At 38.1% G+C, this 24,403-nt stretch overlaps 1 protein-coding gene across 1 annotated transcript in view; it reads left to right on the top strand.

The window, feature by feature from the left end:
- UBE2N (ubiquitin conjugating enzyme E2 N) overlaps nucleotides 1–19,128 on the top strand; it is a 35,432-nt gene extending 16,304 nt beyond the window's left edge. Inside the window, exons 2-4 of the mRNA XM_072773071.1 lie at nucleotides 17,158–17,404; nucleotides 17,589–17,729; nucleotides 18,395–19,128. Coding sequence (XP_072629172.1) covers nucleotides 17,158–17,404; nucleotides 17,589–17,729; nucleotides 18,395–18,435 — 429 coding nt within the window. The 3' untranslated portion in view covers nucleotides 18,436–19,128. The remainder of the gene's footprint in view (nucleotides 1–17,157; nucleotides 17,405–17,588; nucleotides 17,730–18,394) is intronic.
- Nucleotides 19,129–24,403: the final 5,275 nt, after the last annotated feature.

Genomic DNA, 24,403 nt, shown 5'->3' with positions numbered 1-24,403 from the left:
ATATTTTTTTTGAATTAGTGCTTTTGAGTAAACCACTCTTTGAATCCTGATTTTGATTATTTAATTTTAGTTATGGCACAATTCAAGTGGCTGGGTTCCCAGACATCTAGGGACCTGAGATGCTTGCCAGCTCTCTGGCATTTCCTTAACTGGCATAACTGCCTTCTACTTCCCAACTGTCCTTTTATCCTTTGCAGAGTGGAGGGCAAGGAGGGTTGGGGTAGTAGTCCTAGGTGGTGTGCATGCAGCTGGGCTTATCCTTACTGTGGCAGTTCTATGAACATGTGGGAGCTGTCATGTACATAAAGTTGTTAACTTGGGTGCTGAAAGGGTGAAGTGAGCTTTAAAGTATTGTGGAGGTAGACTAGGAAGCAGCTACCCCTTCCAAGTTTGGGAAGAAGACAGAGAAAAGATTGAAATTATTAAAATTGAGGAATTTGGGATGCAGAACCCCAACTGGGATGCAGACCTCCAGAGAGGGTCCCACCCTTCTGAGGGACATGAGGATTACACTGGTCCTCTCAGTGTGGGCTGAACTGCACATTGAATGAACGTGCTGCAAGGAGGTTGGATGGGGCTCTCACAGGCACCCCAGATAGACGAGAAACCTGGAAGAGGCAAGTTTCCTCTTGTAGTTCCTCTTTAGCACCTCTCATCTGCAGTTTAATACTGAGTCCCTGGCAAAGCACAAATGTGGTTTGCAGAATCCCACTCCAGAATCACAAAGTGTAGGATAGGTGAGAGACAGTTACTTTACGTCTGACACAGAGAAATTTCCCAGTGTAGAGGTTTTAGCTAGAAAGCTGCCTGACCTTCTGGGCCAGCTGAAGATGGACAAGGAAGAGCAGAAACCCCTAGAGATATGACAGTATTTGGCTTGAATTAGGGATTTTGAGATTTTTAGAAAATGTTTTTGTTTTGATTAAGCTTAGGGTAAGGGGGCCTCTGCTGCAACTCCCCTCCCACATACGCACCGTTGGTCAGATTTTTTTTTTTTTTTTTTTTGAGTAAGCAATGTATGCCATTGAGAAATGCCTTTGTTCCACATCAGTTGAATCTTTCCCCCTCTTTTTTTGGACCAACCTTCAGATCTCAGGACAGACCAGAATTATATGCGTTCAAGCTAGGATGTTAGAGAAGAAAAGTAGGGAGAGAAAATACCAGAGGGGACAAACAGGCAAATGGTACCTCAGGAGTGTACCCTTGCCCCATCCTGGGTGACTGCATCAGCTCTGAGGACACTTCTTTGTATACTATTAGAACAAATTAAGAAACATTTTCTGTTTTTAGCTCAGATATGCTACTTGTAGTTGTAACTCTGTCATTCACCTGATGTGAATGTATAAGATGGAAAGCACTGCTGGAGGCTGAGGATTCCAAGTTCCAGCTGTGAATTATAAAAGAACCCTTGACTGCAGTGTGCTTCTTTCTAGCCCACATTCTGCCACTTGTGTACGTTTCTGGAGGTGGTTCTGAGGCTTAAATGAAACAACATGTGTGAACATCCAGGTTAGTTTTAAGGATTAATTCGGGTGTCATCCCTACACCTTGGAATTCTAACTAAATTTATCTAGCTTTCTAATTAATTGGCTTCTGAAAATTCAGTGTCCTGCCCAAGGTTTGGCCATTTTTCAAGGTCTTGAGGTTTTCTTTGTCTGTGGTTCTGGGATTGTGTATATGCTTTGTAACCCAAACACACAGTTCAGCCCTTTCAACAGTTTCTGTAAAGAGTGCACTATGTAGTTGCAAGTGTTCTTCAAGTTGACTAATTTTTATTGGTGAGTTAGGAGTTTAGCATCCAGTGGTCATAAGCCATCTCATTGGCTCTTGGTGTTTTTCCTCTACGTTCTTTCCTCCTGCATTGCTCCACTGCTCAAATTCTCAAATGCCTGGTCAGTGTAGCTCTTGCCTCTAAATATCAACAAATGCTCAGGTGAATAGGAGCCCTGTCTACCCAAATTAAGACCCACTTCTTGCCCTCAATAAGCTCAAGACCTACACTACACTTTTTTTTCCTTTTAAATAAACTTTATTAAGGCGTAATTTACATATAAGTAATGCATCCATTTTAAGTATACCATTTAAGTTTTCACAACAGCTATGAAACCACCATCTCGTTAAGATTTGGAATATTCCACCCCAGCACAACACTTAACCAAGAGATTGTACTGTTTTGAAGTGTGTGTTTTCACTTATGTAGAAGGATATTTTTCTTTGGTGTTACATACTACCTTTACAACATCTTTTTCCCATCAGCTTTGGTGTGATCATTATTTCCAGAGCTGTGGTTTTGAACACATTCACAGTTTTTCCTTGGGATAAATTCCAAGACATGAAATTTTAAAGGTTAGGTTAGCTTCTAATCCCACCAGCCATGTATATCAGAGTCAGTTTTCTCCATAACAGTAAGTATAAATAGCATTTTCTTAAATCTTTGTCTATTCTGAGTTTTTTTTTTTTTTTTAAGATTTTATTTATTTATTCATGAGAGACAGAGGCAGAGACAGAGGCAGAGAGAGAAGCAGGCTCCAAGCAGGGAGCCCAATGTGGGCTTGATCTTGGGACTCCAGGATCACGCCCTGAGCCAAAGGCAGATGCTCAACTGCTGAGCCACCCAGGCATCTGTATTCTGAGTTTTAAGGGTTGTCTTGGTAATGAGACATTGTCACTTTCAAAATATGGTTACTTACAATGCTTATTCAATTTCCTTGAGTGATTTTATTTAAAATAAATAAATTTTAGTAAATAGTACTTGGACATGTCACAAAATTCAACAAAAGGATACTCAGCTGAAGTGTCTCCCACCTCATCTAATTGCTTTCCTCAAGAAAACCACTATTGGACCATTTAAATCTGTTATTTTGTAATTTTTGTTTGAGATTTTGTTATTTTTGTTTAGGTGCAGTTTTACATAATATATTAGTTCACACTGCTAGCAAGCCCCTAAGTTCAGCATTCATATTATGTTGTTGCAAGACTCTGGTTGTCCCACATGAAGTGGGTGAATGTGACCCAGGACTATTGTATACGGATCCTCTATCATATGTCTGCCTTAGTATGTAAATTTGTGCTTATTTCAGTTACATTAAAATCTGAGTTGTCTGGGTCATTTTCTTCTCTGGGTCAGTGGCACAGGACAAAATAGTCCTCTGAAATCACAGAAGAGTATTTGCTAAGTAGTTTATATACTTCTACTGGATCTCTTAAGATAAGACTTTCGAACCAGATTGATACTGTGTGAAATATTAAAATCTCTAATCTCGTTTTCATGAGCAATTTCATTTCAAAATCTTCCAAAAACCTTGAGGTAGAAGACTGAATCTTTAATATGTCAACTAGTTATTATCAAATGATCATTATTAAACTTGAGAAAAATGATTATTAGATTATTGAGGCTACCGGGGCAAAAGCCCGATACTCTGGTGCTTAGTGTTGGCCCTTTAAGTGAACAACTTGTAACGAAAATAGCAAGGGCAAAGTTTTTGAGCAAAAGTGTGAAATAGTTCATGAAGATTGGGCTTAAAACTTTAAAAAAATCCTTTTTTTTCTGCATATTCCCACCATTTATGGCCACTGTCTGGCTCTTTCAAGCCCTGGGCCTATGCTTTTTGGAAGTTCTTGAATTCCCCTTTACCTTCTCAGTGTTTTTCTTTCCTCTCTGGGGTTTCTTTGAGTAGTAAGTAGTTAGATCTGTTTGTTCGTTCAGCTGGTGTAGAATGTGAGGCACTTTGTGGTACTCAGTATTGAGGCTGCAAACCTACACCCTGGCCTTGACCTATAGGGACTGATGTAGCTGGGGAGTCAGACAGTATGGGGGAAAAGTGTGTAAGAGATAGCTTTCTGCAGAAGGTCACGACCCCTACTGCCCAACAATACTGCTTTTTTAGTCAGTAGCATTGTCAGTTGCTTACCTCTCAAGAAACAGTTGACTTTTCAAAATGGTAGAAGTGCTGCTTTGTGGGCAAAATAATGCTCAGTGTCTTAAATGCCTTAGATCTACTTAATTTTGAAGAAGGGCAAAAGGAATTTGGGAATGGGGAGCTGTTTGGGTTGTGTGCGTGGAGGAGCACAGAATGTGGGGAAATTTTTCTGGGCCTGACTTGTAGCTGTGCTAAGTACTAGCTTATACAGACCATTTGATCTCTACATCTTCCTTTTTCTGTTTAATACACTAATCTAGCTCTAAGGTGGTTGGGAGGGTTAGAGTGCAGAGAAGAGAGCCTGCCATAATACACTGAGACTTATAATATTATTACTGTTTTCTGATTTTGCAAAGATGCTGGCTCACTATAAATCTGGAAAGAATAAATATCATCATCTCAGTGTGGGTACACTTGTGTTCGTCAATTATGTGTCAATAAATGAATAACACAAAATGAATAACCTTTATGGGGCATGGATTTTTTTACAGCACAATGAATGCCCATTTAGCACCAGTGGGTAGGAAAATGGGATATTTGAGGTAAATAATCTGATTTTATTGGAATTACTCTTTTGATTTCCTTAGAATTACCACATAATCCATTTTCCATGAGTTTGACAATGATGTTGATTTGTATAGCTGCTAAACTGAAGTTTTATTCTTTAATCCAAAGTACTTGGAATTTTGCACTGCACAATTTCAGGGGGTGCCATTCATACAGACTGTGATGTGAATGGGCCCCACTTGGAGTGGTGCATTATGGCAGCCTTGCTGAAAGATGCTTATTTTGGGGGAGACAAAATTGCTTCCTAATTTATCTCATAGTTAGTATGCAGTGTGTGAAAAAATAATTTTTTCTTGTGGTTTGGATTTTGGACAAAATTGTGTCAGTGGCACAATTGGATTGAGAATGCAAATCTGGGGATCCGTGGGTGGCGCAGCGGTTTAGCGCCTGCCTTTGGCCCAGGGCGCGATCCTGGAGACCCAGAATCAAATCCCACGTCGGGCTCCTGGTGCATGGAGCCTGCTTCTCCCTCTGCCTGTGTCTCTGCCTCTCTCTCTCTCTCTCTCTGTGTGACTATCACAAATAAATAAAAAAATTTAAAAAAATGCAAATCTGGACCAACTATAACTTGTTTTTGTTTGCATCACTGAAATTTCAGCTGCTCTGCTTCCGTCCATCTTACCTATTAATACAAGCATAGGCCTTTCCTATGAGTGGAAACCTCAGGCATTTAGCATTTAAATTTTGTTGTGATTACCACATTTGAAACCTGAAGTAACTATAATCAAGGATTGAGTAGGTAATATATGGTAGTTGTACAAGTGTAGCCATTAGCTTGTAGGCCAATAAAAGTGACTATGCCACATAGTTTGCAATGAATGTTGATTAATTTACCTGTAAAACAACCAGGAGAGTGGGGTGCACTGGCACAGTAGATTAAAAAGAATGTAAAAGTATTAAAACTGCTTTTAAGAGCTGTTGTCTTTATCAGAATAAATATAAACATACTAAAATGTTAACTAGATTTTAGTTATTAGGAGTATAGCTACTTAAGTCGATATTCTATTTTTCTTTAATGAGCAGGTGGGAAAAATTTGGGGAAAACAGGTGGTACCATTAGCAACAAATTTTTTCTTTAGATACTGAACATTGGAGTAGTTGCTGGGGATATAGTCCATAATACTTCTTCCCTTCAACAGGGAGGGAGGAATAGTGAACAGTAATAACAAAGTTAAAAGAGCATTATAGGGGTGCCTGGGTGGCACAGTTGGTTAAGCACCTGACTATTGGTTTCTTTTTTTTTTTTTTTTTTTAAAGACTTTATTTATTCATGAGAGACAGAGAGAAAGAGGCAGAGACACAGGCAGAGGGAGAAGGATGCTCCATGCAGGGATCCCGATGTGGGACTCGATCCTGGGACTCCAGGATCACATCCTGGGCCAAAGGCAGGTGCTAAACCGCTGAGCCACCCAGGGATCTCCCCACTCCCCCCACTTTTTAAAGATTTTATTTATTTATTCATGAGAGACAGAGACCGACTCTTGGTTTCAACTCAGGTTGTGATCTTGGGGTCTTGAGATTCAGCCCCATGTTAGGCATGGATGGAGTCTACTTGGGACCTCTCTCCCTCTGCCCCCTCCCCCCTGCTCTATCTCAATTTTTTTTTTAAGAAAAGAATTATAAAAGGGGACCTTCTAGTAGAAGGGAGCATATAACAGTAAGATTTAACCCATTCCAATAATAAAATGTTCAGTCAATTTAGTGCTAGAGAGAACCTTTGAAATATTCAAGGGACTAAATTTTAAGATTAGGTAGGTTAAATGAGTGTGTATGGTTGTATAACAAATTGATACAGTTAGAATTGGGATTAGAGATGTTTTAGCTCCAAGTTTTTTCCCTGGTAGGTATATCAGGCCATATATTTGAAGTTAGTTCTCTTAATGTGAAATCAATTTCCTCTTTAAAGACTGTTCAACTATATAGAAGTTCTTTGATAAAGGGGTTAGCCAACTTTGATGTTCTCCTTTGACCTCATTTTATCCCAAAGAGATATTTAGCTTCTTAACCTCTTCATCTCCCCAACTCCTAGTCTGTTAACTCTTACTTTTTCTTCACTTTCTTCTTTATCTAGTTTAGCCTTTGTATTTTTAGCAAGCAATGGAGGTCAACTTTGGCTAGTTTAAGTAGAAATAGTATTTATTGAGTTATTAGATACCTCACATAATCTTCAGGGGTGCCAAAGACATTAGGCTCAGAATCACATCATGGTGGAGACGAGATGCTGTGTACTAGAACCTCTCCCGTGGTAGTCTGGAGGTAACTATTGCTATTATCTCCATAATGGATCTTCTGTATTTTAGCTTTGATGTATATACAGGTTTTGATTTAGCCTAGGTCTCACATGCTCAGTAGAAAGTTAGGAAATTTTCTAAGACTAAAGCTTCTGTTGAGGGAGGCATTATTCCCCAACAAGGCTGTCTGCCTGTCAGGTAGTATAAAGGAATGACGAACATCCACTATGAACCTCATTTTTCTTATGCTGCTAGGCATAATCCTGTGTGACTGTAGATAACTTTTTCTATTTTCTAACAATTACTTCAAACCTTGACATTCTTAAGCTCCGAATTCCAACATTACACTAAGGAGAGAGAGGGAAGATATGAATGAATGAGGAAACTTTACTATTGGTTAATAGTAGGCAAATGTGTAGACAGATGGCTGAAATTACACATATCAAGGCCTTAAAATGGATTATCAACTTCACCTAGTTGAAATTTTATGAAAGAAACCTACAGTCTAGATTAATTCTAACTTAAATGCTGTTTTAAGTACAAGTTCAGTGGTTTTTGCTAATGCATCACTCATAATTTTAGTTTTCATTATACAGAAACAGGCATTTTAAAAAATTGCCTATTTTCATTCAATATGAATACAGAAGACCTTTCCTCCCCCACCTACTAAATTGTATATTTCCCAGAATTTAAGATACGCAAGTTTTTAAAAAGCTTTTTGATGAATTTGTTAATGGTACTTTAAGGACCTTGTAACAGCAGGCAATCTCAATGAAGTGTTACTGTAAGCTAGATTGTCTCTCTCTCTCTCTTTTTTTTTTTTTTTTAAGATTTTATTTATTTATTCGTGAGAGACAGAGAGAGGCAGGGACACAGGCAGAGAGAGAAGCAGGCTCCCAGCAGGGAGCCCAATGTGGGATTTGATCCTGGGACTCCAGGATCACACCCTGGGCTGAAGGCTCAACCACTGAGCCAGTTGGGCGTCCCTAGATTGTCTCTTTATTCAGAGTTCTAAGACATCATTCCTAAGTCACAGAATTCATTAAGTCAGAAGGATGGAAAAAAAAAAAAAAAAAAAAGGACGGTTGGTTATGTTATTCAGATCATTAAAGGAATATTTTAAATTTTTGAGCCGGTGCTAGAGAAAGTCCAGGCAGTGGAGTGTTTATATTGTCTATGAAATCAGAAGCCAAGGAAAAAATGGAGATGTTCACTTTCATGAATCTACAAATTACAGTGCTGGGTATTCAAAGGATATTTTTACCATCAAGAATTTCATGAATGTTTTATGATGGAGTATTTTTCATTGTCTTTACTGTGATACCGATATTTAGAAATCTTTCAAAAAACAGGAAAAAGATGGAGATGTATATCTTTCCAGAAAACTTCTAAAATGTCTTTAGAATAACCAAGAACATAATGTGCTCCCAGTCTATTCCTGTTGTTCATGTAATTAGTATCCCTAATCACACCTGTACCTTCTTTAAAAACCTTGACATAAAAAAAAAAAACAAAACCCAAAAAACAAACCTTGACATATACCCCATTCGAAAATGCATCTTTCAAAAACTGGCTTTTATGTCTATTTTATACCCACAGTGAAATAAATTCTTAGGAGACAAAGGTGTACTGTATTTTATTCTTCCTGTGAATTAGTTGACATGACAATGTCATGTACAAAATAAACAATTGTTAGTAAATTCATATTTCACAGTCACCATTTCAGAGCATAGTGGTTTCATGTAATATCAGAAATAGACACAGTAGCTTACCATATAATAGGTAATTCCAGGTCAAAATGGCATATACCAATTTTTCTGTCAAGCAAAGCGTAGTTTTTTCTACTTCATTTATGTGGCTAAGACTGTATTCTTCTTCAATTGCCAGTCCCAAAGGATGAAAAGAAAAAAAGTGATATTGTGGCTTAAATTACCTCTTTAATGAAGCACTTCTTCATGATTATGAAGGACTGAAAAGAGAACTTCCTTAACTTCTGTGCTATTTACAGTCCTGCCAAACATTTGAGATGTACTGTTCATATTGTTAATTGTCTTTGTAGATAACATTGAAATTAAGAAATCAGGCTTTGAAGCCAAACTGAGTCCAGTTACCTGGATTTCAATCTTGGCTCTGCCACTTGCTAGCTTTGGTTATAAGTGGTCACTCTGAGTTTCTCATTTCCCTCATTTGTAAAACGGGTATGAAGATTAAGTGAGTTAATAATACATGTAGAGTCACTGTTTGGCACAGTTATTTTTTGATTTTTTACTGATTCTCTGCATATCTGAGCTCAGTGCTTGAGAATTGCAGAGTTCCTGCCCTTATGGAATTTAAGAGTAGTGTGGGGGTGGGGTTGGGGGCACAGACTATAGTACAACCTGATGTGTTTGGTGGAACTGAAGAATCGGGGGGGGGCGGGTGGTAGACAAGGAATTCAGCCTAATGGTTTTCCTTGTTGGTGGCACGCTTTGTTATTAGTACGATTTTCAGATTTTTGTCTGTTGTCAGTGATTGGAATAATTTTAAATGCTGTTCCTGGGTGGAAGTTACCCACTAACACAGTTAAGTATAGTAATGCATATCAGCTCTGTGTGGTGCCTAAGCATGGATACATTTATTCTTTGAACAAGCATGTGTTTAGCACTTGATCACCACTATATGCTAGCTGGAGTTTGCATCTTCAAATAGTTATTGTCCTAGCTGTATTGAGTAGTGGTAATGCCCAGGAAACTGTGGAAGTATAGGGGAGATGCTTCCAGACTAATTCAGACCTGAGAAACAAGTTGATTGAATATACTTAGCTTTTCAGAAGTCCTTCTGGCTTCCAAGTTTCTTTTTCTTTTCACTGAACTTAGTGGAAGTACTGATTTGGTCTTGGGTTGAGAGGAAAAAAAACAGATTTCTAGCCCAGGTCATTCTACTCCATCTCTTGGATGTTATTACTCAAAGTGGAATACAGAGTACAGTTGACCCTAAGAGAACACGCCTTTGAACTGCATGGATACACTTACACGAGTCCACTTGTACGTGGATTTTTTTTTGTTTTTGATAAATTCAGTACAGTAGTATTAAATGTACTTTCTCTTCCTTATGATTTTTTTAAAACATGTTCTTTAGCTTACTTTATTGTAAGAATACGGTATATAATACAAATAAAAAATGTGTTAATTGCCTTATAGGTAAGGCTTCTGGTCAGCAGTAGGCTATTAGTAAGTAAGTTTTGGGGGGGGGATCAAAAGTTATGCTTAGATTTTCAACTGTGCAGGGTGTTGGTGCCCCTACCTCCTGTGTTGTTCATGGGTCAGCTGTACTTTCTTGCTGCTTGTCAGTCCAACTAGAAATAAAGCTTTTCATTAAAGGGATACCTTGGTCTAAAATCTTAAGATTTATTAGTCCCCCACACCTTTTTTAAAGATTTCATTTATTTATTCATGAGGGAGACAGAGACATAGGCAGAGGAAGAAGCAGGCTCCATGCAGGGAGCCCAACTTGGGACTTGATCCCAGGACTCCAGGATCACACCCTGAGCCGAAGGCAGAGAGGCTCAACTGCTGAGCCACCCAGGCGTCCCAGGGTTTATTAATCCTTGGTACCTAAGTGTTTGAAACAGCTTCTTCCATTTTTCCTTCTTTTCAGATAAGGACATTGTGAGGTTTATGTGTGTGGCAGTAGAGGGAGAAAAAGAAGAAGGTGGAGGATATGCCTTGAATTGTTATTCTCATCTGACTTTAGGATAAACATTTAAAAAAAATTTAGTGAATTAGGGTAAGATAATTTATGAGCCATTTGCAAAGGAAAAGGGGTTGAAATAAGTGATGTCTTTTGTCCACTAGGGGGTAGTGTGGACTGTAAAAAAATTAAAATGATTCTTAAAGGATTAACCCTTATTTCTTCATATAGTTGCCTTGTTTTAAGTAATTTCTGTCTGTACTATGTTTTTTTTTTTTTTAATTTTTATTTATTTATGATAGTCACACACAGAGAGAGAGAGAGAGAGGCAGAGACACAGGCAGAGGGAGAAGCAGGCTCCATGCACCGGGAGCCTGATGTGGGATTCGATCCCGGGTCTCCAGGATCGCGCCCCGGGCCAAAGGCAGGCGCCAAACTGCTGCACCACCCAGGGATCCCTGTACTATGTTTTTTTTGAAATTGCTACAAATCATTATTTTCAGACATAATCTTGTGACGGGAACAAACAGTAGCACCCACATTCCTGTTATTAGTGATTCAGATGTTGTAACATTACTGTTTGTATAGAATTTTTTGAGGGGAAAAAGGTGATACTTTTAAGTTTCTCTACCAGATTTTACTATAGGAAACAAATTATTTTAATAATCTATGAGTAACAGTATAACAGGATTGTGTTTCACTGTCCTGTATGGTAGCTACTAGCCCCAGGTGGCTATTGAGCAGTTGAGGTGTGGCTAGTTTAAATTGATACATTATAAGTATAAATTACTGGATTTTGAAGATTTTGGATGAAAAAAGATTATGAAGTATTAATTTCTATATTGATTACATGTTGAAATGATGCTATTGAAATTGATACATTATAACTATAAATTACTGGATTTTGAAGATTTTGGATAAAAAAGATGAAATATTAATTTCTATATTGATTACATGTTGAAATGATGCTATTTGAATATATTAAATAAAATATTTTAACTATTTACTTTTTAATGTGACTAGCAGAAAATTTAATATATTTGCAGCTCATATTTCTGTTGGGCAGCACTGCTGTAGAGAAACATTCATCACCCATTTTTATCAAATGCTGTACACACCTCTATCTGAACTTCTGATTTTGTAAGGATGTGTAGTGGGGAAATTAAGCACAGTTTTGTCTCTGTTTCTAATCCCAGCCAGAATAAATACAGTCAGTTCTGTTATAATGAGATCTATGTGTTCCTAAAATTCATTGTGTTAACCAGAATTGTGCAGTAAAAATCACATGGCTCATGGATAAAATGATAGGGACATAACACTCAAAAAACGGTAAAAAATTTTTTTTGAATGCCCACTTACTGTAGATGATGAAGTTGTAGATGACCTTAAGTAGTTTACAATCGAAAACTTGGCTTTTGCTGTATCGCTAATCCCCAAAAAGGAGCCTCTGTTTGTTAATATTTTAGAACTGCTTGTAGATGTAGTTAAGAGAGATTGGAGTAGACATGGAGTAAGCATCATTGAGGCATCTCTCAGTTTGATAAGACTGATTGTGATAACAAAATTGATAGTGTTTTCAAGTATGGTCAGATGGCTCTTGGGTGAGATGATCTAAAAGATCCACAATTAACATTATTAGTAATACATTGCATTTTTGTGTTTCAGAGAATACACTTAACTGCTTAACTGTGCCACCTAGGTGCTGCCAGAGAATATTCTAAATGGGGAAAATCCTAATTGCTGTAGATATATGTTGGAAGTATATATAGAAAGTTACTAATTGAAAAAAAAAAAGTTACTAACTGGATCAACTTTTCTCATATTGCCTCTCTCTTTCTTAGAAGGGGGGAGGGGCCGGGGGGGGAGCCTAGACTCTCAAGCAGATTCCCTGCTGAGTGTGGAGCCCCCACCTGGGGCTAGATCTCAGGACCCTGAGATCATGACTTTACTTGAGCCCAAATCAAGATGCTCAACTAACTGAGCCACCCCGGTGCCCCTGCCACTCCACTCTGTAAGAATACTATTTATTATCTAAAATTTTACTGTTCATAATTCAGTCATTGCCTTAAAAAATGTATAATAAAACTTAGATTGCTTAATAGTGACCATAAGTTGTTATTGAACTTTAAAATGGGACAAGACCTAGTTAATGGAATTTAGTCGACAGTCAAAGGCTACAGTTTACTGTGGTATAATCCTGGAATTTGCTCTTCAAGTCCCAGTAGATCTATTGATGAGTAGGTCAATTTGATGTTATTTAATTCCTTTTAAAAGTATTTAAACAAGTAGGATCATAATGCAACAAACGGTTATTCTGTTTTTTTTTTAAACAAACTGCTATTTAATCTTAAAGTTTGTTATTGTGCTTTGTTCTTACATTCTTTTTGAGTTGGTTGTATGTGGCTGCTACCTTCTTATGTGATCTTATTTGTTAAGTCTTTATAGTATCTCTTTTGATCTTCAAAGCAACTCTGCATGAGAGGTAATCTTAATTATGATATAGATAAGTCAGCTGAGGCTCAGAGCAGTGTAAATTATTTGCTCAAAGTAATGGTTAAGTTAGCAATGCAGTAGGAATTTGAACCCGTAACTTCTAGACTTGATGAAACCCCACTGTACTTCGCTGTTTTTCTACCAGAGGATAATACAAAACTAGAAGGTGTTTCATACTTAACCATGTGTGAGTAATAGCAGGAAGGATTTTATTTCCTATCCACTTTTGCCTTTTTCGGGAAAAAAATTGACTTCAGCTTCTGTGGATGAGACTTGTTCCATTTGGTTTGGTTTTTATTCATTTTTCCTCCCATGATTTATGCTGTGGGTTTGTTTGGGAAGTCAGTGCCATGTAGTCAAATAATGATGCATCTGTTTATTATATCAAAATCCATGAGAACTTGAGAACATATGAAAACTATTTCAAAAGGTTTTCCACACCTAAAAGCTTATTCTAGAATGTGTTCTGATTAGATCTTACAATTGATTAGGCCATGTGATATGTTTAAGATACACAATTTTTAGAAAGACTCTTATTTTGAGGGGGAACTGAAGATGAGGAAGGAATGCTAAATCTGACAAATCTGACAATGTGTTCTAAGTGATTTTGAGGCTATTTTGGGATCTGATCTTGGAAACCCTTCTGGCAGCTTTTTATAGTTTTGTATAGAGCTGCTACTACTTTGTGTAACCAGGGAGTGGGGTTTTGGGGTTCCTAGACCCCAGCCTTTTTTTCCCCAGTCTCCCTCCTAATGGATTTCTAAAAATATTAAGACCTGGGGCAAAAACAATAGGAGGATGGAGATGAGGAGAGGTCAGAATTCAAGGAATTGTACCATCCAGTTTTTTTTTTTCTTATTCTTTTATTCTTATTGTTCATCCTTAATATTTTTATTATCTTTATTTTTTTGCTAAAAGTGAAGGCCAGCTGTTTTTTTTTCTAATTCCATGTTGAAGGACTTCCCACAGTGAGAGGCTTCATTACTGCCTCTTGAGATTTTTTTTTTTAAAGACTTTATTTACTTGAGAGAGGGAGAGAGCAAGAGAATATGAGGGTGGGGAGGGAGGCAGAGGGAGAGGGCAAAGCAGATTCCCCACTGAGCAGGGAACCCAATGCCGGGTGTGAACCCTGGACCCTGGGATCATGACCTGAGCTAAAGGCAGATGCTTAAGTGATTGAGCCACCCAGGCGCCCCTCCTCTTGAGATTTTTAATGCTCTGAAAATGTGTTACTTTGAACCCAAAGAATATTTAGCTGAAAGTAGTTTACAGCAGCTCAGTTTCTCATTTTCCCTTGCATTGCCATGATTAAACCAAAGCAAAAAGAAAAAAAAAACTGGCCTCTAATTAAAGTACTGAAGATATTTCTTTAAATGGCTATGGGTTTAACACAGTTTGGGAAAGGGTTTAATTTTTTATCTGCATCTTATGATTATTTCAGTATATAACAGGGAAATCTCTTTTAGTATGTGCCCTGTACACTGTAGAATGAAATGGTGTATAAGGTGTATGTTTTTTCTTAAGTGAAGGCAGTGTAAATACAATATTCTTATACATTGTTTTTCATATCTAAAACTTTAGATATAGCAGTGTTCTAAAACTTCGACTGCACATGCCTATTCATAGAAGTATATTACTAATATATAAAATTACACATGGTATTGTCAGTTTCTTTTATTGTATGTTAACTATTTTGGGCTAAAAATAAGTTTATAAATAGAAATTAGATTATTTCTTCCCATGCCTGAATGGATCCTTTTGTCTTCCTCCTGTGATGTGCACATCCTGCTTTGAATAACACTGCTTTAATGTTAAAGATGCGATTCTGATAGTTTATTACTTGTTTGTAACATCAAATAGATTCATAATTCAGCAAGTATTTATTGAACATCTGTGGTGCCGGGCAGGGTTCCAAATGCTGAGGATATAGCAGTAAATAAAACAGTTACAAATCTCCTTTTATGGCACTTCCATTCTGAACAAAATAAGTGAGATATGTAATATGTTTGTAGCGCTATGGAGATAAAGTTGGGGAACAGGAATAGGGACAGTGTGGGATAGGGTGGAATGGGCTTTTGTTTCCATTATGGAGGCCTTGCAGAGAAAACACATTTGAATGAAGATCTTAGGAGTTCTGAGGGGGCAAACCAGATAGAAATTTCAGGGGGAAAAAAGCAAGAGCAAAGCCTTTGAGGGAGGAGTATGCCTGGCAGGTTGGAAAATTACAAAGCAGCTAATCTGGCTAGAGCAAAGTGCCACGATGGGAGTAGGTTGGGGGAAATATAGCTAAAGATGTGATAAAAGTAGCTAGAGTGAGGGAATCATATAAAGCCTTTTCTTGGGGGGCCATTATAAGGACTTTGAAAGGTCCGTGAAACACAGACCTAAGGGGGAGGGGGGCTAGGGAATGAGGTCAGAAGCAGGAAGAACAAAAGTGAGGCTACTGCAGTATGCCAGCTGAGAGCTGATGGTGGCTTGGATGAGAAGTGGAGCCGCAGGGGGTAAGAAGGCAGTCCAACAGATTTTGAAATTCAAGCCAACAAAATATGCCGATCAGGTTAGATGTGGTGGGATATGAAGGAAAAGATTTGATCAGTTGGAAGGATGGATTTATGGTTAACTGATATGAAGAAGGCTTTGAAGGAAGAACAGGTTGAGGGTGAGGAAAGTCATGCTAAGTTTGGGATGCTTATTAGACGCTCAAGAGGAGCTGTTGAACAGGTCATTATGGATAGAAGAGGCATGATCCAGGGGTAAGATCTGTGCTGGATATGAATTTGGGGAGATGGTCATATACAGGGTGCATTTAATATTTAGATTCATTGGACAATATGGGATCACTATGAAGCGTATAGATAGAGAAGCCCTAGGACAGAGCCCTGGTGCACTTCAGTGTTGGGGAGTCAGGGAGGAACCAGCAAGGAGGTTGCAGCCAGACAAGTAGGAAGAGTCAGGAGACAAGAGAGCTTGGCTACAGGAAGCTGGGTGATGTTTTGCAAGGAGGAGGGCAGACCAACTGGGTAAGATGTTACATTTAGGTCAAATAAGATGAAGATTAAGCATTGACTATTTGATTTAACTGTGTGGGAATCACTTGTGACCTCAACAGGCAGGTTAATGGCTATACCCGGATTGGAGAGTTGTGTTCAAGATAGGGGAGGACAAAAATTGGAGACAAGCAAATAGAGGTAACTTTTAAAGAGCAGCAAAGCATTGGAGCTTTTGTTGGTGGAGGGTGGGGGAAGAGTAAGGTCAAGATTATTTTTTGCTTTTATGGGGAGAAATTAAAGCAAGTTAGTAGAGTTTGGGGAAAGATCCAGTGAAGAAGGGGAACTGATGACTCAGGAGAGAAAAGATGCTTGAATAGGTGAGAAGAAGATAAGATCCAGTGTTTTGGAGGAGAGATCAGTCTTAGCCAAGAGTGACAACCATTTCATCCACAGGACGACAGGCAAAGCACATGGGCACACCGTTGAAGGTGGGTATACAGGTGCTACAGTGGGAAATTTAAGGAAGTGTCTGTTTTCTTGTGAAATAGAAAGCAGTCATCAGCCAAAAGTGAAGGTGAGGATAGAGATACTGGAGGTTTGAAGAGAGAAAGGAGAAAGATTGAAAAGAGAACTAATGGTTGTTGGGAAGCAGATAAGGGTCCAGGTTGTATATATTTCTCTAGCCCTGTTTAGGTGCCCAGGCAATTGGCCCCCCTACATTCTCTCTTCTGTTTTTCAGAGGAAAGATTTTCAGTAACTTTTTAGAACTAATTTTACTTTTTAAAAATAATTAAAATATTTCATTTTTAAGTAATCGTCACACCCAACATGGAGCTCGAATTCATAACCCCAAGACCAAGAATTTCATGCTCTGCTGACTGAGCCAGCTACGTGCCCCTAATTTTATTTTTTAAACAGCTTGGTTTTGGTAGTTCCAGATATGTTATTTTCTTTTTTTCTCTTCTCTCTCTGTCTCCTCCTTACCACTCTTCTTCACTTCTCTTAGTATAAAATCGGTTTCATTAGTCTAATTTTTATTATCAACATATTTTCAGACGTTTGTAGCTGCAGTGTATATGTCATCAGTATTCACTTGCAGTTGCATTCAGGTGACTGGGATTATTTAAGTAGTCTTTTCTTTGAACTTCGAGTTTTATAAAACAAAAACCCTTGGGGAGATTGGAGATGTTCTGTTAAGTCCAATTCCAAGAAGTGAACTTAATTTTTAACTTGATGTTTAGCAAAGTAACGTATGTTTCATAAATGTATTATGTTTTTCTGTTATAGGAAACCCAGCGTTTGCTGGCAGAACCGGTTCCTGGCATTAAAGCAGAACCAGATGAGAGCAACGCCCGTTATTTTCATGTGGTCATTGCTGGCCCCCAGGATTCCCCCTTTGAGGGAGGGACTTTTAAACTTGAACTATTCCTTCCAGAAGAATACCCAATGGCAGCCCCTAAAGTACGTTTCATGACCAAAATTTATCATCCTAATGTAGACAAGTTGGGAAGAATATGTTTAGATATTTTGAAAGGTAAGTGTTACCTTTATCAATATGTTATTAAGATTTCTCCTTTTTTTCGTAACATTCCATATTGAGAATCTGAACATTGAAAACTTGCCTTATATAAAGACCACAGAAATCTGTGGGAATGAAATGCAGTAGTTCTGGGGCTGTTGTTTCATGCTTGATCATTCTGGGCCTGTTGCCTTCATAGATAAGTGGTCCCCAGCACTGCAGATCCGCACAGTTCTGCTATCGATCCAGGCTTTGTTAAGTGCTCCCAATCCAGATGATCCGTTAGCAAATGATGTAGCGGAGCAGTGGAAGACCAACGAAGCCCAAGCCATAGAAACAGGTATTTAATATCCATTCTCCTTTGCACCACTTCTACTTTTTAAAACAAATATATACTACTTTTTAAAAAACTTATTTTAGAGTCTTAACAAAAAACAAAAAATACATTAAGGGGGATAAGTCATCCACTTCTAGTATGTAGAACCTCTTAACAACAGATATTTAAGCTCTATCTTAGGGCCTTTGTGACCCCCCAAATGTAAAGGCAACCTATAATTGGGAGCTCTTCAACTCTTGTGTAACCTATACCTGGTTTATCAAATACTGAGTGTGTACCATTCATCTAGCAGTACATAAAGATAATGGAAAACTTTTAAACTCTTTTGAGCTGCTTTTGTAATTCATCTGATTAATAAAACTATGTCAGTTTATAGCTAGGGAATTTGAAATCAGTAAGCTTGCTTCTTCCTGTTACAGAGTTTAACAAAATTAGTGGAGAGCATATCTAGAAATGGAGGCAAAAGATAACTCTCTTCATCCTGAATTTTGTAGAACTTCTGGATTACATTGTAGTGTTTTGGTAATTAGATATACACAGTCTTTTTGTCTGATTCAGATGATAGAAAATGGCATGAATTTAACATAATACTGCTTTATTTTTATAGAGTTTAGAAAGTAACATTGAACTAAGTGAAATAATAATTGCACGTTTGTTTTTGTCTACAGCTAGAGCATGGACTAGGCTATATGCCATGAATAATATTTAAAACCGATCTGATCATCAAGTGTGCATCACTTCTCCTGTTCTGCCAAGACTTCTTCCTTTTTTGTTTGCATTTAATGGACACAGTCTTAGAAACATTACAGAATAAAAGCCCAGACATCTTCAGTCCTTTGGTGATTAAATGCACATTAGCAAATCTATGTCTTGTCCTGATTCACTGTTGTAAAGCATGAGCAGAGGCTAGAAGTACCATCTGGATTGTTGTGAAACGTTTAAAAGCAGTGGCCCCTCTTCTGCTTTTATTCATTTCCCCCATCATGGTTTAAGTATAAAGCACTGTGAATGAAGGTAGTTGTCAGGGTTAGCTGCAGGGGTGTGGGTGTTTTTCTTTATTATTATTTTTGAGGGGGAGAGGTAGTTTTATTTTAATTCTATGGGCTCCTTTCCCCCTTTTTATGGTGATCTAATTGCATCGGTTAAAAGCAGCTAACCAGTTCTTTAGAATATGCTCTCTAGCCAAGTCTAACTTTATTTAGACGCTGTAGATGGACAAGCTTGATTGTTTGAACCAAAATGGGAACATTAAACAAACATCACAGCCCTCACTAATAACATTGTGACTTTGCTGTCAAGTGTAGAATCCTTCCTTCAAGAAAAAGCTTGTGACCATTTTGTATGGCTTGTCTGGAAACTTCTGTAAATCTTATGTTTTAGTAAAATATTTTTTGTTATTCTACTTTGCCTTTGTACAGTTTATTTTACTGTGTTTATTTCATTTTCCCAATGTGACAATCGTATTTAAAAATTAAAACTGATGGAACATTCTGTTTTGGTCTTCACCATCTGACATGTTGAATGGCAAGAGGTGGATTTTGCCAGTTTTTTTTCCACTGATGCAAACTTGTGTTAGGATATCACTGAATGGAGTATTTATAAGTGGGCCCTGAGCATGCGTAAAGCATCGGTATCTGCTATTTTTTTTACCTCCTAAAATTTTGAATAAATATGTTTGTGTTGTCTGATTAGTTAGATGATCATTGGTATCTTGCCATGATCTTTGAAACTTACTGTACAGGGGAGTCACAGTAAAGCAGCAGTTGTGACCGACTTTGTGTAGGACTTACATGTTGTGCCACATTTGTTTGTGTCTGGCATTTGGGATATGACCTTTTTCTTAGTTCTTGTCTGAAAACTTCATGTGTAACCACTGGTGCATGCTCTTAGGAAATACCAATGTGATAATCATTCGAGGTTTGCTGAGGCATTCCTTATAGATCTGAGGGGCAAGATCTCAAGCAACCAGTTTACGTCAGTGTCATCTGTAAGGTTTCTTCCTCTGAGAGCATCAAATCCTCAGTTAGTGATTCTTACTTTCATCCTTCAGTATTTGCTAGGGGAGCTCCTATTGTTTGATAGTAATTTTTTCTGCATTGAGAGAGTTGCTCCCCTCAAAAAACTGTTCTTTCCCCGCCTTCTCCATATCGAATTCCTGGTCCTTGTCATTGTAAGTCATCGGTGTAGCCAGTCATAAGGATGTACGTGTTAACCTGCGGGTTGGAATTTTTGTCTCTTGCAGTTTAAGGTAATGGATATTGTAGCCCATCGGAATTTACCCCACTCTTGATTCTCATAACTTCTGGAGTTCCTTCAGAATGTGGTATATTATTTTATTGTGCTCCTATGTAAGATGAAGAATTATCTATTAAATTACATTTTCAACATATGAAAGTTTTTGATGACTGGTAACTGGTATCCTTCCAAATAAATGCATTGCTTGGAAACAAATGTTAGTTTAATTCAGAATAAAATTGTTCATAACCTTAATGTTGTAAATTTAAAGCTCTTAAGAGCAGTTGTTATTTATAACAATTCTTGTGCTGTAGAGGGTGTCTTGTAACCAAGGGAATTGAGTTGCACTCTGGGGCCCAAATGAACGCTCAAGCAGTTCAGTAGAGATCAGCTTTATTCAGTGCAGGTGGCACTACCTGTGATGATCACTTAGTATTCTAAGTCCTAAAATTCCAGATTTAAATCCACTGTACCACAAAAATGTCTAGAGTAAGACTCTGATGTCTACTGAATTTGAGTTCTAGAAGTACTAAAATGGAATAACTGTTTTTGTTTCAAATACGTGAATTCCTGATTTTTTGGCATCCTGGTTTTTCCTTTCTAAGTTTGTTAAGAGCCCTCATTGTTTTGATAAGACTTTCTCTACCGGTGGGCCAGTTTGTTGACTGAACTTGCTTAGGAGTAAAGGGGCTCTGGGAGAGTCCAGGGTAGATTTCAAAAACTGGCAGCGACCTTTGGCTTTTGGGCCCATTTTCTTTGGTCCACACAGTGTGGTTTGGTTAAAACATTTTGAATTCAGTGCCAACATTTTTAAAAACCAGGAGATTCACTTGAAGAAAATTCCAGAATTCTGGTAACTTAAATCATCTGAAGACCTGGCAACTGCAGGCATGACCAGCCTTAGTGCATAGCACCTTCTGGGAGGAGCTGGGTCGCAGGGGCCAAATAAGAGCTTGTCACCCTCTCCTCGTTCAGGGACTCTCCAGGTGGCTAGAGTTCTCTTCCAGTCCACATGCTGCTTTATGTAGTCCCTCTTCCCTTATCAGCTTTTAATTTTATAACCCCTAAGCTTAAGGAAACAATTTGACAAATGAAAGTATTCTATGTACCCAACACTGTACCACTTGGGGATGACCAGGTGAATGAGATTAGCCTTTCCTGCGGACCTTCTAGTGGGGGAGGGGCGCAGACAAACTGCAGTTTCAGCTCTGTCCTGGAGAAGGGAGGGAAGTATTTGGAAATGGCTGCTTTTCTGGATTCAAGCCTGATGAACACCTCCAAGCCGGAGGAACAGCAGGTGCAAAAAAGCCCTGGGGGAGAGGAAAAGAATCTGAATGTGTAAGTGGCTTCTTGAAAATGTGTTCAGCCTGTTAGCTTTTCTGAAATCCTGAGGCACTGACAGGAGCTTTATGTTGTTCATTTGATTTTCTGTTTTGTAGTCTACTGTTTTGATTTGTTCCCACAGTATTTTCTCTTGGTCCTGCCTAGTAAGATCTTAGATCTGAAATGTGTAGAACTTAAACCCTGCTCTAGACCAAGAATATACTTTAATACAAAATTTCAGAAGCATTTAAAAATGAGCTTAAATACAAATCGGTATGTAAACAAGCCACAGGTGCTATGGTTTAGCACAGTTCAAGGAGGAAATCTAGTATCCTGCAAGACGCCATAAACACAGTGTTAGTGAGATGTAACTAGTGGTGTTGTAAGAATGATAGAAATTGGCTTTATTTTTCTATTTGATGGTTCAGGAATCTTTTTTGGCTATTTTCACCATATCAGTTTTTGTTAGTTGTTTGTAGCAAAGGTTTTAACGAAGTAGCCTTATCTGGAAAAGCTGGCCAAAAAACAAAACAAAAAACAAAAAACAAAACAAAATTGCCATGATTATAGGGCAGCTAATTCATCAGTAGATTTAAGAAAAGTGTAATATCTCATTGGAATAATGTATTTTTGGGCTGGGGGTAACATTTCATTTAGCTGTTTAGCATGCTGCTTAGTTTAAGGAATTATTTCAGGGGTTTATTTTTTAAATGATTTGATGATCACAAAAGCAAAACATGTTGAATGTAATAACTTGAAAGAAATACAAAGAATAAAAATCTGTAATCTTCCACCCAGCTTGGTGATACTTGTTTCCTTAACTGTATGCCCGTGTTAATTTCCATTTCTCATTGATGTTGGAAATTGGGAGGATTGTTCCAGGAGTTAGCTTTGCTACAGCTTTGTTACAAATTGGGTGAAGTTCCCATTGGCTACAAAACTAGGAGTTGGGCAACAACAATGCTGTTAAGTGCAGCATTCCGCATGAAGAGTTCCGTTCCTGTCCTCTCTCCCCCCTCTTCGCCATCCTTCAGCAGGTCTCATTTCATCTGTGCCTGTTTTGGCATTTCAGGTGTGAATGTAAACTTGCTACACAGCCAAGCAACCCTCTACTGACTTGATATAATTGTTTCAGTTTCTGATGTGGTTGTAGAAGCAAAGTAATAATTGTCTATCTCGACCTTGCTTATTGTCTTGCAGCAGAGCAACAATTGAAAGCTCTTTTTAAAGATTTTTATTTATCTGAGAAAGAGAATAAGCAGGTGTAGGAGCAGACAAAGAGGGAGAACCAGACCCCCTGCTGATCAAGTTGCCCAATGCGATGTGGGTCCAGATTCCAGGACCCTTGCCATCATGACCTGAGACCAAGGCATACGGTTAACCAATTGAGCACCCAGGCGCCCCTACAAATGAATTTTCGTCATTTAGGAGTACATTTTGTGGTGCTAATTAAAGAAAAGATTGATAACCTCATCTCATTTATAGACGGTAACTAGCAGGTTTCCTTTTTACATGCTCTGATCCATTCTTACCCACCAAATGACCTGTTTGAAAGTTCCATGATCTAGATTAGTAAATCCCAACTAAATTTTATTATCTAGCAAGTTTACAAAGTATTCTGGTTTAAATTCATGAATAGACTACTCTAGAGTTGTCAGAAGCAGTCTAGATAGGGTAGGTTGGTTGCACTAGATTTGAACTTGGTACTGTTTTCCTTGTTTTGGCAGGATGCATTAGGACTATGAGTAACCAAGGGAATGAATAAGGCCAAAGTCATTTTTTTCCCTTCTCCCTTCTAAAACTAAATATTTGGGGCTTTGTGGTACATGGGTCTGTCCAAGTTACTCAGCTCTGCCACTGTTGGTGAGAAAACATCCATAGACAGTTTTAAATGGTGGGACATGCTGTGCTATTTTGAAACTTGAATTTTCACATTTCACAAAATATGTTCAACCACTGAAAATAAAGTTCTAAGTGTGTGAGCTGTACAAAGACAGGTGGGGGTTAAGGTTTGGACTGTAGGTTTTTACCCTTGAACCCTTTGGCTGTGATTATTCACTGCTCTTGTATTAGAACCAAATACTGTGCCCCCCCCCCCTTAAAAAGTAATGTAGGTTTCCTTTTCTCCCTGTTAATATGTACATATTGATAGTATGCAGATCGAGCATTTATCAAGCCCAGTTTTTCCATGCAAGATTGAACGTGTCCACACTGAAAATTTCTTCGAATGCTAATTTTAATATTCTACAGGGTTTTTTTTTTTTAAGATTTTGTTTATTCATGAGACACACAGAGAGGGAGGCAGAGAGGTAGGCAGAGGGAGAAGCAGGCTCCATGCAGGGAGCCCAACGTGGGACTCGATCCCAGGACAACGGGATCACGCCCTGAGCTGAAGGCAGACGCTCAACTGCTGAGCCACCCAGGTGTCCTAATTATACAAGTTTTAAAAAATCCTACAGGTTCCTTTTTTAAAAGTGACCTTTACCAGGTAATGCTGTATAGTTGTGCTTTTTTAAAATGCGTTGTTTTACACTTGTGGCATTACATTTCTTTGGTATCCATATAGTATCTATTGATTGTAATTTTAATTCCACTTGCAACATTTAAATTGATGCCAGTTTTACAAAGTCTGCAATGTACATCTTTAACCCTATTTTGATTGTGCAACTTGTTCTGTTGACTAGATTCCCAGAAGTAGAACTCTTGGGTAAAAGGTTCACATGCACTTAAGATTTTGCTAGATAGTATTTAGCCCTTCTCCAAAAGGCATACTGATTTATATGCACAGATCCTTACCTGACCTGAATGTCAAATTTTGTGTCTGCTTAATATTCCTTTACGTGGATTATTAGTTGACCATTACACCTTTAGGTGTGAGCATGGTATTTCCATGTCTCACTTTAGTTGCTTAATCTTGGCACATAAATCTTTGTCCACATTCCTGGAGCGGATTTGGATTCCTAGCATAATAATTTGATCAAAAGGGATGTTTTTAAGGTTCTTGATAACACTAATGGTCAAAGTATTCTTTTCATTTAAGAAATGAATTTGATTAAAAATTGAGAAGAAGTTAAGATTTACCATACTGGCAGTGGTACTTAATCACCCAGAAATCAACG

The sequence above is a fragment of the Canis lupus genome, chromosome 13 (genome assembly GCF_048164855.1).
Source record: "Canis lupus baileyi chromosome 13, mCanLup2.hap1, whole genome shotgun sequence".
Lineage (NCBI taxonomy): Eukaryota > Metazoa > Chordata > Mammalia > Carnivora > Canidae > Canis > Canis lupus.
The sequence above is the reverse complement of the archived record's forward strand: the minus strand, read 5'-3'. Positions and strand labels throughout refer to the sequence as shown.